The following is a 15,784-nucleotide window of genomic DNA, read 5'->3' as shown; positions in this document are numbered from 1 at the left end:
GTGGAGGCTGGTGGAAATTCCAGCTTTAATTCACACAGCTAATTAGCTATTATGCCTGGGAGTGCTGATACCTTGAACAGTCTTCGAATAGTGCAGGTCTTTTCCCTGGTCCAGGGCCACCATTGATTCTTGTCCACTGGTCTCATACAAAGAAGCAGAATCTACCAGGGAAACTGCATCCTGGGACAACAAGGGCATGGAATCGGACTTTCCATCCTACAAGTCGATGTTAGACTGGACCCTCTGGTCCATCTCTGGGTCCCTGACTGCATGTGGCATGGGCCGAGGACCAATCCCCAGTGCCTCCACAACTGTTGCCACCCCAGGAGATGCTAGGGAACCCCAGCAGTTTAAATAAGCATTCCACATCAGGCTCAAAAAATTTGGAGTGAAGAATTGTACAGGGGGTCTCAATGATCCCAGCAGGAACTCCCTGAAGACCCTCCTGGGCTCTGCGGCGTTCACATGTTTTCCCTTCACCAAATCTCCTTTGAAGGGCTCTGACAATGGCCTCTTCCCCTGGGATTGAGCCTCCTGCGGATCCCCAGCCCTAGAAGAGGCAGAGTCTAAGGCTTCCACCTCTCCCCTGCGTGCTCCTCAGCTGACCATCCAGCACAAACCTGGCATTATACAGGGAAATGCCTGAGGGATCCATCCCTATCAATTTTAAGCAAAATAGAGGGGTTTTAAGGCATGTTTTAAATTGGTATTAATAGTTTTTAATTTTATTATGTATTAGAAACTATGTTCTTTGTTCTTTTTGCTTTTCTTTCCTATTCAAAATGGAGTTCTTTTATATACAGTCAAACCTTGGTTTGAAAGCATAATTCGTTCCAGAAGCATGCTTGTAATTCAAAGCAAATTTCCTCATAGGGAATAATGGAAACTCGGATGATTCATTCCACAACCAAAAATTTTAATACAAAACACTATACGTACTTGTATTGCAAGACCTCGCTCATTTAGAACAGTCACTACACTTGCAGCGTCAGAGAAGAACCATTGACTCAGTTGTGATAATGTGACGCATGCATACTGTATGTACTCGTATTGCAAGACTTTGATTCTTTTTGGCTGTATAGCGGTATATAAAGATTTTAATAAACAAACATATGAAGGCTTTAGAAAAAAATATTTAAAATCTAAGATTGCCACTGCCAGCGAATTTGCTTCAAAAACAGCGTGGGGGGCTCCTCTGACTTTCAGAAACTACAGGGAAAGGGGTTTTGGAGGAGGGTGACTCTAGCTCTGGCTCTAGAAACCTTCAAAGATTAATTTTTCATATTCCCCACATCCTGATTTTTCTCATAGGCTATAATAGCCTTACTCACTGTGCCTTGAGGTGCCTGCCTGCCTCAACTCAGAAGTGCAGCTGGAACAAATGGAGATGAACTCTGCCTCACAGGTTTGCTCTAAGAACTTGGTCTTTGGGCTGTTAGTCGGACCAATGTTGGACTAAGCTTTAACCCCTGGAAACTCTTGCCTCGACGGTGGGAGGACCACACAGCCAGCCTGCTATTAATCCCAGCCAAGCTGGGAAGGAGCCAAACAGCCTGCACTCAAGCTCCTGGGGATAGTTCCCAAACTTCAAAAATATTACAGCAGGCTGGCTAGATAGGTGTTTCCAAGGGCTGATCCTGCTAGCAGCAGACTTCTGCTGTGTAACCTCTGGGCATCGAGCCTCAAGCTTAAAACGTCAGGAAAACCCCCAAAATACTAAAGCTGCAGAGAAGAAACACATCTGAGCAACTTGCTTGCAGAAGGAAAACTTGAGGGGACAGTAACAAGCATACTAGAAAGGAGGCAGAGTTGAAAGATGAGTGATATCATTCTGCAAGTAACTTGGAGGTTCAGATGTATAACCCTAGCATAGCACTGCAATAGAATTAGTTTTTCATTGCAATAACTTATTTTTCTATTAAATACATAACAGAAATTAATCAAATTACCGTATTATTTTTTTTACTGAAGATACATAGCACTAAAAAAACCCAAAACAAACAAACCCCACAGGAACATTTTAAATAGAGAATAACACACCAATGGAACTATTTACCATGTTTGGAGACTGGTAATGTGGGTTTTCATATAGGGTTGGTCCTCCAAAGCTGCCCTGAAATATTTTGATAAGATTTAAAACAAAACGGGGTCCAATTTCAACCAGAGATGAATCTTCTTCTAGAATCTGCAATCAAATGGAAAAGGTTTGCTTTAGTGTTTGAAACCTAGAAATGCTGGTGGGCAGAAAAAGCAGAGTGACACATCTATGGACTAACAAAATAAAAATTCTTCACAGGTAACATTCTCCAGAAACAGAAATCAAAACCTATTTATTCAACAAGGGAAAAAAAGGAGAAATTAGGTTCTTACCTGCTAATTTACTTTCTTTTAGCTTCTCCAGACCAGTAGAGGTTAACTTTACGATTGGGTATATATCTAATCATGACCAGCAGGTGGAGACTGAAAACAAAACTTTGGGACAGTATATCCTAGCCCCTCCTCTCTATTTCCCTCAGTCTGCCGAATAGCCAAGCAGAACCAAGAACTGGAAACAACAGAGAGAAAAAACAATACTCCGAAAGGAGTAACCAATAACATACCCAAAAAATGCTGTTGGAAAATGCAGAGGAGAAATTCCCGAAGGAAGAAGGTCCCCACAGCTCGCCAGCTAAGCCAGCCGAGCCACAGCCGCTGTTCTTCAATTCTCCCCGGCCCTAGAAAAATACTAGAACCCGCAGCAAAAACCAAAAACTGCCCGCGCAACAGCCCCAACAACAACAACAACAGACAGGGTGGGGACCTCTACTGGTCTGGAGAAGCTAAAAGAAAGTAAATTAGCAGGTAAGAACCTAATTTCTCCTTCTTTAGCACTCTCCAGACCAGTAGAGGTTAACTTTACGATTGGGACGTACCAAAGCAGTCCCTCTCACGGGCGGGACCCCCGAAGGGCCGATACCAGAACACGCTCACCGAACACCGCGTCCCGACGCGCCTGAACATCTACCCGATAATGCCGAACAAATGAATGCAAGGAGGACCAAACCGCAGCCTTACAAATATCCACCGGAGGCACGAGCGACGACTCAGCCCAAGAAGCCGCCTGACCCCTAGTGGAATGAGCCCTGAGAAACTCCGGAACCGGCTTCTGACTCAGAAGATAAGCGGAAGCGATCGTCTCCTTGATCCAGCGCGCAATAGTAGCCTTAGAAGCGCCAGCCCCCCGACGAGGACCCGCCAGAAGCACAAAGAGATGATCGGAGCTCCGAAAATCCCGGGTCCGCTGCACATAAGCATGGAGGACCCGACCGACATCCAACTTGCGCAGCTGTCGTTGCTCAGAAGAACCCTCCCGACTACCCAAGACCGGGAGGACCACCGATTGATTGACATGAAAAGGAGAAACTACCTTCGGCAGAAAGGAAGGAACAGGCCGCAAAACAACCCGCTCCTTTGAAAACTCCAGGAAGGGAGCCCTACAAGAGAAAGCCTGTAGCTCCGACACCCGTCTAGCGGAAGTAATGGCCACCAAAAAGACCGACTTCAGCGTAAGGTCCTTCAACGAACAGCCATCCAACGGCTCGAAAGGAGGGCGCACTAGAACAGAGAGAACCAGATTGAGATCCCAAGAGGGAATCGAGGGCCTTATGGGAGGCCTGAGCAACTTGGCCGCCCTAAGAAAGCGAATCACATCAGGAATGGCTGACAAACGCTGACCTGTCACCAGCCCCCGAAAAGCCGACAGGGCCGCCAGATGAACCCGAAGAGAAGACCAGGCCAGGCCCCTATCCAGGCCATCCTGCAAAAACTCTAGAATGTTAGGCAGAGAAGCGCGAAAGGAGACCACTCCCCGCGCTCGGCACCATTCCTCAAACAGACGCCAAACCCGTACATAAGCCCGAGAGGTAGAAAGCCTCCGGGACCCCAAAAGTGTAGAGATCACCTTGTCGGAATATCCCTTCTTACTCAGGCGGCCCCTTTCAAGAGCCAAGCCGTAAGACAAAAGGGAGACGGGTCGAACATGGGAATGGGACCCTGCGTCAGAAGATCGCACTCGAGAGGCAGAGGAAGAGGATCCGCCACCAGATGCCTCACCAGATCCGCATACCACGGACGACGAGGCCAATCCGGAGCCACCAAGACCACCAGCCCCGGATGGCGAACAATGCGAAGCAGTACTCTGCCTACTAATGGCCAAGGAGGGAACACATACAACAGCCCCTCCGTTGGCCACGGTTGGACCAGAGCATCCAGACCCTCGGCCAGACCGTCCCTGCGACGACTGAAGAAGCGGGGTACTTTGGCGTTGCCACTTGTAGCCATCAGATCCATCAGGGGCTGCCCCCAAGCACGCACTAGCAACTGAAACGCCTCGGCGCCGAGACACCACTCTCCCGGATCCAAGAAGTGACGACTGAGGAAGTCCGCCTGAACGTTTTCTACCCCGGCAATGTGAGAGGCCGAGAGGTCCAGAAGATGCGACTCCGCCCAAACCATGAGCCGAGCCGCCTCCTGCGCCACCAGAGTGCTCTTGGTGCCCCCCTGACGATTGACATAAGCCACTGCCGTGGCATTGTCCGACAGGACTCTGACCGACTTGCCCAACAAAAGGGAGTGGAAAGCCAACAGCGCCAGCCGGACCGCCCTGGTCTCCAACACGTTGATCGACCAGGAGGCCTCCTCCGTGGACCAGGTTCCCTGAGCAGAGTGACCCAGACACTGGGCCCCCCAACCCAGGAGACTCGCATCCGTAAGGAGCACCGTCCACTGCGGAAGATCCAGACCCACCCCCTGAACTAGGTGAGGGGTCCGGAGCCACCAACGCAGACTGCAGCGCGCCAAGCCTCGCAGGGGAACCGGAACATCCATCCCGTGCCTCTGGGGAGACCACCTCCGGAGCAGAGCATACTGAAGAGGACGCATGTGGGCCCGCGCCCACCTCACCACGTCCAGGGACGCCGCCATCGACCCCAGGACCTGGAGGAAATCTCGCGCCCGAGGACACCGGGACGCCAAAAGCAGGCGAATCTGAGACTGCAATTTGCTCACCCGGGCCTCTGGGAGGAAGACCTTCCCCAAGGAGGTGTCGAACAGCACCCCGAGGTACTCCAGACGCTGAGCCGGAACCAACCGACTCTTGGAAAGGTTGACCACCCAGCCCAGCGACCGGAGAAACTCCACCACCCGAGCCGTAACCCGGTAGCTTTCCTGCAACGACTTGGCCCGAATTAACCAGTCGTCCAGGTAGGGGTGTACCTCCGAATAGGAACATGCAAGTAGGCCTCCGTCAGATCGAGAGAAGTGAGAAACTCCCCCGGCTGAACCGCCAGAATGACCGACCGCAGCGTTTCCATACGGAAAGAGGGAACCTTGAGAGCCCTGTTGACCCCTTTCAAATCGAGGATGGGCCGAAAAGTCCCCTCCTTCTTGGGCACCACAAAGTAAATGGAGTACCTGCCCGTGCCCCACTCCGGGGGGGGCACCGGAACTACTGCCCTGAGATATAGCAAGCGCTGAAGGGTCTGGCGAAAAGCCTGCTTCTTCCCCGGAGTCTGACACGGAGAAGCGAGGAAAAAATCCGGCAGAGAGCGGGCGAACTCCAGGGCATAACCGTCCCGCACCACCTCCAGGACCCACTGATCGGACGTGATCTCGGCCCATTTGGGAAAAAAGTCGCGCAGCCGGGCCCCCACCGGAACCAAGGGGGGCGCCGGCAAGGCGTCATTGTGCAGGACGGGAAGCGGGGGAACCGGCGGAGGGGTTCCCTGCCCCCCGACGGGCCCCCCGAAAGGGCTGCATGCGCTGGAAGAACCGACCCCGGGAAAACCCCGGAGACTGGAAAGAAGCAGCCCCACGCCCAGGGCGATACTTGCGAAATTCCCGCAAACGCCCCCGGGCCGCACCCCCCCGAGACGCCGGGCGGGCACGGTCCTCCGGCAAACGGGGAACTTTCGAGTCCGACAGAGTCTGAATTAACTTATCCAAGTCCTCTCCAAATAAAAACGACCCCCGAAAGGGAAATTTAGTAAGCTTAGCTTTGGACGCAGCATCCGCCGCCCAAGCGCGCAGCCACAACACACGCCTTGCGGCCACGCCAAAAGCCATGGACTTAGCCGAGATCCGCACCAAGTCATACAGAGCATCCGAGAGGAATGAGGCAGCCATCTCAATCTTTGCTACCTCCTGATCCACCAGAGACCAGTCGTCAGACTCTCGATCCAAGACCCGCTCCGCCCACCGAAACACGGCGCGAGCGACCAGTCCCCCACAAATAGCCGCCTGGACCCCAAAAGCAGAGACTTGAAAATTTTGCTTAAGGATGTTCTCCAATTTGCGCTCCTCAGAGTCCCGCAAGGCAGAACCGCCCTCAACAGGCACGGTATGCCGCTTGGAAATAGCCGAGACCACCGCATCCACGACTGGCGAAGCTAACGTAGCCCGATCCCCTTCAGGAATGGGATACAGGCGAGCCATGCTGCGCGCCAGCCGAAACGGCGTCTCCGGCGTTTTCCACTGCTCAAGAATAATATCCCGAATATCCTGATGCATAGGAAAAGAGCGGGAAACGGAACGGATCCCTCGTAACAGAGGGTCCCCCACACGCGGAGTCTCCGGCGGCGCGTCCTCAAAACGCAAAGCCGAAGAAACCTGTTGAATAAGGTCAGGCAGCTCATCTCTCTGAAAAAGGCGCACCACGGACGCCTCGTCACTGGAGAACGGGAAACCCGACAACCCGCCGCCAGCTTCCGTCCCCTCCAGAGGGTCCTGGAATTCCTCAGAAGGGTCCAGGTCCTCCTCCATACCGACACGTTCCTCCGACCACAAATCCTCGTCCCACGACACCCGCGGACGCTTGGACAAGAGAGGCGGCGGAGGGGACGTCACGTCAGACGAGAGAGGCAAAGCCGCAGGGAGCGCGGAGGAAACCCCACCCCCCGAGACCCCCTGGGCGCAACCGGGACCCCCAGCCGCCTGAAAATAGGCTTTGCATAATGAAAAGAAAAAATCAGGGGAAAAACCCCCCGAGGGTCCCAAGGGACTCCCTGCCACAGCAGGGGACCCAGCAGAAACCTGCCCCTGCTTAGACAAAACAGGGGGAAGGTCACCTGAGGTGGAAGACAAAATGGAGGGGCCAGACAGAGAAGATGGCGTCTTTCCCGCCAAAACAGCTCCCTCCACAGCCTGAAGCGGCTGAGAGACCTGAATAGTCTCAGCCGCTAAAACAGGCAAGCCGGCATCAGCTGTCAAAATATCAGCTGAGAGGGAATCCTCTAAAACCCGACCGTCGGCGGCTCGGGGAATCCCTCCGTGGGCGGACGGAGAAGACCGGGCTTCTCCACCGTTCCCTGCCGACTCGCGAGGCACCATCGGCGGGGAGCTCTGGGCGCCTGCAGCCGCTGCCGACGGAGCTCCTCCACCGCACCGGCCTGAACACCGCTTGCACAGGCCGGCCGCGAGTGCCTCGCGTCTGGAGCACAATGAGCACTTTTTCCCTTTAGAAGTGCTCATTGCTCCATACGCGACCTAGCTGTAAAAAAGTGCCGGTTAGTTGAAAAAATACAGTAAAATACAGTTTTCTTAAAGGGATACAACCCTCCAGACCAGCACTACCTCAGGATTTTTTTTTTTTTTTTTTTTTACAGAACAGACTCCACAGGCTCTCGAAGCAATATGCCTTGCTTGATTTAGGGGGCAAGGCTTACTGCTGAGGCTCCTCTAAAAAAATATGGGGAGGTGGAGGAAGTGGGGGGAGGGACCCCGCTCGTGACCCGCCGGGTTTGACACCCCCGAGGTCGGACGAACCCCCAAACAGAGTCCGTCCAAGCTCCGTCCGGCTAAAAACAGGGACAATAAACCTCTAAACAAATTCCAACAGCCCTACCAAGGGAGATGGGTACAGATCACTCAACACCTGCTGGAGACTGAAAGAAGACTGAGGGAAATAGAGAGGAGGGGCTAGGATATACTGTCCCAAAGTTTTGTTTTCAGTCTCCACCTGCTGGTCATGATTAGATATATACCCAATCGTAAAGTTAACCTCTACTGGTCTGGAGAGTGCTAAAGAACATTATTTAAACAAAAATGCAGAAGCTAAATCTCTTCCTTCATGCAAGTCAGCAATCACACCAATGAGACAAATGTACTTAAGCACCTCACAGAATAAAATGTAATATCGCTGCACCGAGATCTACAACCTGTTGCCCTGGGGAGCCCAAACTGCACAATCTTTCCTGTCCCAAAATGGCACACTATGGACCTGCTTACAATTTGCATGCAGAGCAAAGGAAGTACAAGGTCACTTTTTAGTTTCCATGCAAGTGTGAACCACTTTGATCACTAGAGTATTTTACTTTTCACTTTCTCTAGGAAGAGCAGAAGCTTAACAGAGGAAAGAAAGAAATGTTTATTGCATGGTCATTAATCACATCCATGAAAAGTCTAGCAGGAGCAAAGAGGGAAATTTTATAAAGCTTTTCCCACATGTAAAGACTATTTTATATGCAGAAAAGGGTTCTTAATACACATAATGAGCATGAAAAATGCACTCTTACATATCTGGGTATAAACTTTGTCTACTTACATTCAAGACATTACTATATAAGACACCTGCTTTCATTTATAAATTACTTATACCGTACCAACCAATTAGAACATTAAGATCTATTGATCAAAATTTACTGACGGTTCCCTCATTAAAATTTATAAACACCAGACGACAATTTATATTTTCTGTAACAGCCCCACAAACCTGGAATGCTCTTCCAATTTTTTTACGTAATGAACAAGACTTGGTAAAATTTAAAATACAATTAAAAACATTTTTATTTAATGATGCTTTTAATACTTAATTTAATAATATTCAGACCAATGATTTCAATATTTTTGTACCATTCGTTTTAATGTTTCCCCTTTTGTGTTTTTCCTATGTATCTCTTTTATTCGACAAATGTATTTCATAAACCCCTCTTACCCAATGTAATGTAGTTTTTATTATTCATTGTAAGTATTTAAAGTTTGTATTGTATGTTTTCTTTTAATTATATTTTACTATGTACATCGCTTTGAATTAGATAAAGCGATTAATCAAGAAAAATAATAAACTTTGAAACTTTGAGAGTAGTGCTACACAATTTTATAAAACACAGGTACACATGTAGCATACGCACACACATTTACACTTTGAAAGCAGGGTAGATGTATACATTGGGGTTGGTTCTGTAAACCTGTTCTGTAAAGACACATAGGGCCCAAATCTTTATATGTGGCCTAAAAAAAATTGGTGCTGATTGCAGAGCTAAATGTGATTCCATATAAGTTAGGCACACTTTATAGAATCACACTTAACACTGCTTAAGCATGATTAGGAGTCACTAGGTGTCTTAATAGGTGCACCCTATTCATGCCAGAGTTTTCTGTGCCGAATTCACAAAGAGATGCTCAACTCGAAAGCAGAGAACCATGATCCACCCCTAACCATGCTTACTTTTAAGTAGTTGTCTACTTTTTATAGAATCATGTATAGAGTCAGTATAGTCTTGAGTTCTTATGCTTCCAAGCAGACTTCTTAGGACATCAAGCCGCATTGTGGTATAAATTATTATCTGGATACTTGAATCAAAAACCAAAGAATGGTCTGAGAGACATTTGGAGCATTGAGATTAAGCATCAAATTTTTGCATCTCAATGGCCACAAATTTGGTCTTGGAGAATGAGATGTACAGTGTCAGCATCTATGAGACAAACTTGGTTATTTTTGTTACATAGAGTGTTTTGGACCCCTGTTCGCTTACAAAAATTAGATAGTTCTAAGTCCAATAGATGCTGGCACTGTAATCTGGAACCTGGGACATTAGATCATCTAATTTATTATTGTCCCTATATTAAGATATTTTGGAACTCAATATGGTTTCAAGTAAATGCATTATTGGAAAATCATTTGGCACTCTCTTACGATACAGTGCTATTTGGTATGATGATGAGGAAAAAGAGTCAAATATCACCAGAGAACAAGATTTTATTAGTTATGACAGGGGTTGCCATCCAACATATAACCAACAATTGGAAAAATCACAGCAACCTTAGTTATACTTTTTGGTGGAATACATTATGCCATATATTTAAAATGGAACGAGCAATAGCAATTCAAAGAGGAACAAATAGCAATTCAAAGAGGGACATATACTAACTTTATAAAAATTTGGGGGCCATTGACAAAATATTGTACTGAATAGTCATCACTTCTTCTTTTACGGCACACTAAAAAAAGGGGGGGGGGGGGAATTTGGAAATAATTTTACATAATATGTTATAATATGATATATAATTTGTGTGTATTTTATTGAAAATATGATGAAGGGTGGGTGGTAGGGGGGATGTTGATGTACTAGATTTTTTTGTATAGATATCAAAGTGATATTGTGGAATATTTTAGTGTAATATACTCTTTTGTGCACTTGTTCAATTTGAAAACGAATAAAGAATTGTCAAAAAAAAAAAAGAATCATGTTTGAGTTAACTGAAAGTTAGGCACCTAAGTCCAATTAAAGCCAATTGTGAGGCATTAAGTGCCAATTAAGCCTATTAAGTTAGGCACCTATTCTGGCTAAGTGCCTAACTTTAAGTAGACTATACAGAATTTGCCAGTTAGTGCTTATGTTGCCTTAAAAAAAAATCTCATTTAAAGAAACCAAAAGGGAAGATGCTATGTTTCAATATTAATGCAAGAATGAAGTCGCTGTGGACGGTAAACAGACCCTGATGAAGGAAATTCAAACAGAATATTCTGTTGGATGATTCCAATGGCAGTAATCAAACAGATAAGTGACTTTTTATTTGGAAGTCCTGGAACTGTAAATTGATCATTGGGTTTTGCTCAATAACTACAGTTAAAAATTTTAAAATAGGATTAAAACAACATCAACAAAAAAATCCTCTCAAACATACCTCCTACACAGAATTTACATGTTGGGAATAGCTGGATGGTGTTGGCTAATTTAGATTTGTTTCTGGTGTATTATTAATTCTGTTACATTCACAAGGCATTCATATCAAGTCCAAAAATATTTTATGTTGACACAAATAGTGTGAGAGTGAGACATGAACACTGTTGCAGGGGGAGATTAAAAACAGACATGCAACTTTCCTTTATCTAGGTTCTCTCAGAAAAGAACTGCTTCAGTTTAATGTGGATTCTCAGATAATTTAATAAAACACACAGAACAATCCAGTGATTTATACACATTCTGAAAAACCTGGTAGAGAATGACACTGTGGCTGGTAGCCGCAGTTAACCCGCCAAAACGGTGGGGGGGGGGGGGGAGTGCTTACTGCAGGTATGGGGACAAGGCTATCTACTGCCCCATGGAGCGGTGAATGGCCTTGTCTTCGCAGTTAAGGGAGGGAATGCACGCGGTCACCGATCGCACGCGGCCCCCTCCCTCCTTCCTACCTACTGGCCGCATCTATCTCCCTCCCTCCCCCTTACCTTCTTGGCGCGTTTTACTTTACAGGGTAATTTGTTCAAGCCACTGGAGACTGCCTGAAGTCACGTGCATCTGCGGGCTTAAACTTCTCCTCTGAAACAACTAGAAGTTGCATCAGAGGAAAAGCTTCCACCCGCAGATACACGCAACTTCAGGCAAGTTCCGGCGGCTTGAACAAATTACCCTGTAAAGTAAAACGTGCCACGAAGGTAAGAGGGAGGGAGATGCTCGTACCGCGCAAGGGGTGCTGAAGGGCGGTGGAATGAAACAGATGCTAAAGGGAAATGGGGACGAGAGAGTGGGGAAAAGACGCTGAAGAGAAATAGGGAACAGAGAATGGGGAGAAGATGCTGGAAGGGAAATAGGGAACAGAGAGTAGGGAGAAGATGCTGGAAGGGAAGAAGACAGAGATGCCAGACTATGGGGGAAGCGGAGGGAGAGATGGAAGGGAGAGGCACAGTACCAGAGCAAATGGAAGACGCAGAGAGAAGGCAAGACAGTGGATGGAAGGAATTGAATGAGGAGAAGATGAGGAAAGCAGAAACCAGACAACAAAGGTAGAAACAAAATTTCTATTTCCATTCTTTTTTTGCTTTAGGATAAAGTAGTATATTAGTTGTACAGTATTGATAAAAATTTATAAACAAAGTCCTGCCAGCTGAACATCTTTTTCTCTAGTTCAGCAGCCATAACTTTGATTTATAAGGAAGGAATAAGCTAAATATTGCAGTACTGAGGCTTGTATGGATGCTGCAGGGACAGTGGTTGCGGGATGGGGCGGTGACAGGGATGGTGGGCATGGGGACAAATTTTTCCTTAGTAATCACTAAGTCAAAAAAATTGAAGATAGGAAGTGAGGTCTATAGGAAAACTCCACACAATACAAAAATCCTCACTTGACAGGATTGAAAGTCCACATAAGTAGTAATCAATGAATAATAAAAAGTATGAGGAAGCCGAAAACGAGTGCTCCCTGCTGGAACCCTTGAAAAAGCCAGTGTTGGCGAAACGGGTCCCGTCGGGCATTTTAGCATAGGGGCAAGAATATTACAATAAAAGAAATGTGAAGAATGACACAAGTTGGTCCGTCATCTTTGTTTTTTATTATTCATTGATTACTACTTATGTGGACTTTCAATCCTGTCAAGTGAGGATTTTTGTATTGTGACAAATTTTTCCCCCATGTCATTCTCTAAACCTGGTACTGAAGATCTGGCTAAAATTACTTAGCCAGTGAGTAAAGACCACATTTTAAAGCACCGATACTAAGTACCATGCTTAACATTTCCTTGGGTAGAGGTAGAGAAAGTAAAAATTGAAGGCTGCAAGAATCTTGGGGGGGAGGGGGAGGAAGAGATAAGCCAAAAGTAATTTTCTCTCTCTCTGAATCATCTTGATGGTATTTTGTTTTGCATGTGATAAAAGGGAAAACAAGACTTTAGTTACTGTTTGAACATTTGTTCTTGAGCCAAGATTCATATCTTGTAAAGACACCAGCTTACATCCCAATCATGAAAGGATTCGATTCACAAGCCTGCAGAAGGGACCAGAATATTCTGCATGTCTTGACCTCATCTGCTCCTCAAAACATCTACCTCTTTACACAAAGATGAATTCAACACAGGAGAAGAATGCAAGAGAGGCAGCTAGTCCTCCAACAGGGAAGAATAAAGAAGCGTGGTTCACCTGATAGTTCCGGAACCAGATTCGGTTATCCACGACAGTGAAGGTGAACACGTGGTCTACAAACGGCTGGCTCTTCGGATGATACTGTGGGGTGGCAAAGATCTACCAAATTAAGAAAACAAGGAGATCACATGCTGTGCTCAGTTTACAATCAAGCTGTTCAGACGTGGCAAGAAATCCTTCCACTTGTTGCAACATTAACATTTAGTTCAGGATCTCTGCTCCCGTTGCACTGGAATGCCTTCTGAGTTAATGGAAGCATGCTTGAATATTTACTGCTTCAAGAAACAAGTGCTTGGTGCACTTATTGAGGGCAGATCTATAACTGCACCTATATTTAGAAGCCTACTTTAATCAAGTTTATTTTAGAACTTTCTATCTTACCTATCAAGCCAGGACATATAGGCAGCTTACACTCCTAAACAGAGTATAATATAGAGCAAACCAGAATAATAGTGATTTATCAAACATGAATGACGGGGAAAAGGAAGGTGGCAGCAGGGGAAATATATAAGGGTAGCTGAAAATCCTTGCCATACATTCCTTTATGGAACACTAGTGTAACAAGAACATAGGCCTCTTAAGTGCTTGTATAAGTTATACATGCCAGAAATGCATGTATAACTTATAGTTTTCTATAAGTTATGCACATCAGTTTTAAGTCTCACCCAGATCCACTCCATGTACATTCCTACTTGTAAAATGTTTACCATGTACGATTCAAGATAACTGAACTACTGAAATATGACTTCCGAGTGGTTGATATTTTAAGAAATTATAGGACTGAATAGCAAAGACTTGTTTTGTATTTTAGGAGACCTCCCCGAAACATGTCATGTTGGAATAATAGTCTCCTGGAATTAATCCAAAAGATGTTTGAGCTTGAATGTGAAGAATAGAAACATGTTTAAGAAGTTTTCATCATTTATGACACAAAAATGTTTAAAGCCTATATAGAATGTTTATGGAATTATAAATAATACTTAAAAAATGGACCAATGAAGATTTGGGTCATAAGATATTGGTTCCAACCACTTTTTAACTATCTTTCCCTCTGATGCTCCTAGCAATAGGATTTATTAAAGAGCTAGATATTGGGATACTATGCAGATACTATGTAAGATATGTAGATATTTACAAAACAGCACTTGTGTGGAATTTTGGCATTTATGTGCCCACAAACATAGAAACATGATGGCAGATAAAGGCCAAATGGCCCATCCAGTCTGCCTAGCCACAACATCCACAATCTCCTCCTCTCCCTAGGAGATCTCACATGCCTGTCCCACACTTTCTTGAATTTGTTTATATATATATATATATACACTTCTTTTCAGGACTTAGGGCTAGATTGGTTTGCAACCCGATTTCCCTCCGACCCAATTCACTAACTTGTGTACCGATCCATTTCTGATCCATGCATGCAAATGAGGGGAAATGGCATGCAAAGTAGGCAGGGACATGATTCACTAAACTTTTTCTTGAACACCGACTGGGCTGGCTGATCAACAAGAAGCAACTGATGGGAACCAATCGCTCATGTCCTTTCCGACTGTCTTGCCAGCCCTGCAGCTCTGAAATAAACCTGCTCTCTGCCTCCCCGACTCTCTCTCTGGCTCCCCGGCTCTCTGCCTCCCCCAACTCTCCTGCTCTCTGCCACCCTTCCCTGCAGTGCGAGCCCATGGTTTTAACCTGCTTTAAACCAGCGGGTTAAAACCACGGGTTCAAACTGCAGGGAAGGGCGGCAGAGAGCAGGTGAGTCGGGGCCAGTAAATAAAAGTTCTTAAAAACCCCCAAAAAACAGACAGCAAACTTGCGCAGACCATCTATAGGCAAAGTAGATGGTCTGTGCATGCGATCTGTGTCGGCGGATGGGGGCGTGCCTCCGAGCGCCCCCATTATAATATTCTGGCTTCCAGAATTGATCAGGCAGGTTAGTGAATCAGGCCCTTAATTTCCAGGGGAATAGCCTAGAACACAGTCCCACCACTTCTTTTTAGATTCCAGAGTAGCAGGAATGTTTGCTCTAGTACCTCCCTTTCAGAAAGCCTGCAGGGGGCAGGAGACAATGGAGTGAGCATGGAGCAGAGGCGAAAACATAATTCAGCCCCCTTTTTCCTGTTGCTGCTGCCCCTAACTCACCTGTCCCCTCATCCAGCTCCACTTTTTTTTGTCTACAAATTAAGCCCTGCTCCTATTCTAATCATGTGTGTGCATGATTGACAAGTAAATGTTATGTAGCACCTTTAGATAAATTACACCCTATTCTGTTCAATTCACTTCATCATATTTTTAGTTTGGTGTATCTTTCACTATATATCGTAATTATCATAAACATAAAAAAAATTCACAGCCTGAGAAAAGTAAGGGTAATACATAATTGTCAGAAGCATTAATCTGAAATAAAAGAAGGGAACACAAAACCTGTATCAAGCATTGTACAGAGCTGCCTTCTATCTAAGCACAGCACAGAACTACTTAATATCTATGCACTGCACACATCTAAAATAAGAAAAAGTCTAACGATCACCGATAATGTCAGGGCCCGGCATCAATGTATCTTTTAAACCAAAATTGGTAGAAATATCTTCTCTGTTCTACGGTTACTTTGTTCATTT

The 15,784-nt window shown here is 46.0% G+C and overlaps 1 protein-coding gene across 1 annotated transcript in view; it reads right to left on the bottom strand.

Annotated features, from left to right (window-relative positions):
* BRIX1 (biogenesis of ribosomes BRX1) overlaps window positions 1-15,784 on the bottom strand; it is a 37,341-nt gene that overhangs the window by 5,372 nt on the left and 16,185 nt on the right. The window contains exons 8-9 of the mRNA XM_033933034.1: window positions 13,167-13,268; window positions 2,057-2,185 (exon numbers count right to left, since the gene is read on the bottom strand). Of these exons, the coding sequence (XP_033788925.1) occupies window positions 2,057-2,185; window positions 13,167-13,268 (231 nt within the window). The remainder of the gene's footprint in view (window positions 1-2,056; window positions 2,186-13,166; window positions 13,269-15,784) is intronic.

The sequence above is a fragment of the Geotrypetes seraphini genome, chromosome 1 (genome assembly GCF_902459505.1).
Source record: "Geotrypetes seraphini chromosome 1, aGeoSer1.1, whole genome shotgun sequence".
Classification (NCBI taxonomy): Eukaryota; Metazoa; Chordata; class Amphibia; order Gymnophiona; family Dermophiidae; genus Geotrypetes; species Geotrypetes seraphini.
The sequence above is the reverse complement of the archived record's forward strand: the minus strand, read 5'-3'. Positions and strand labels throughout refer to the sequence as shown.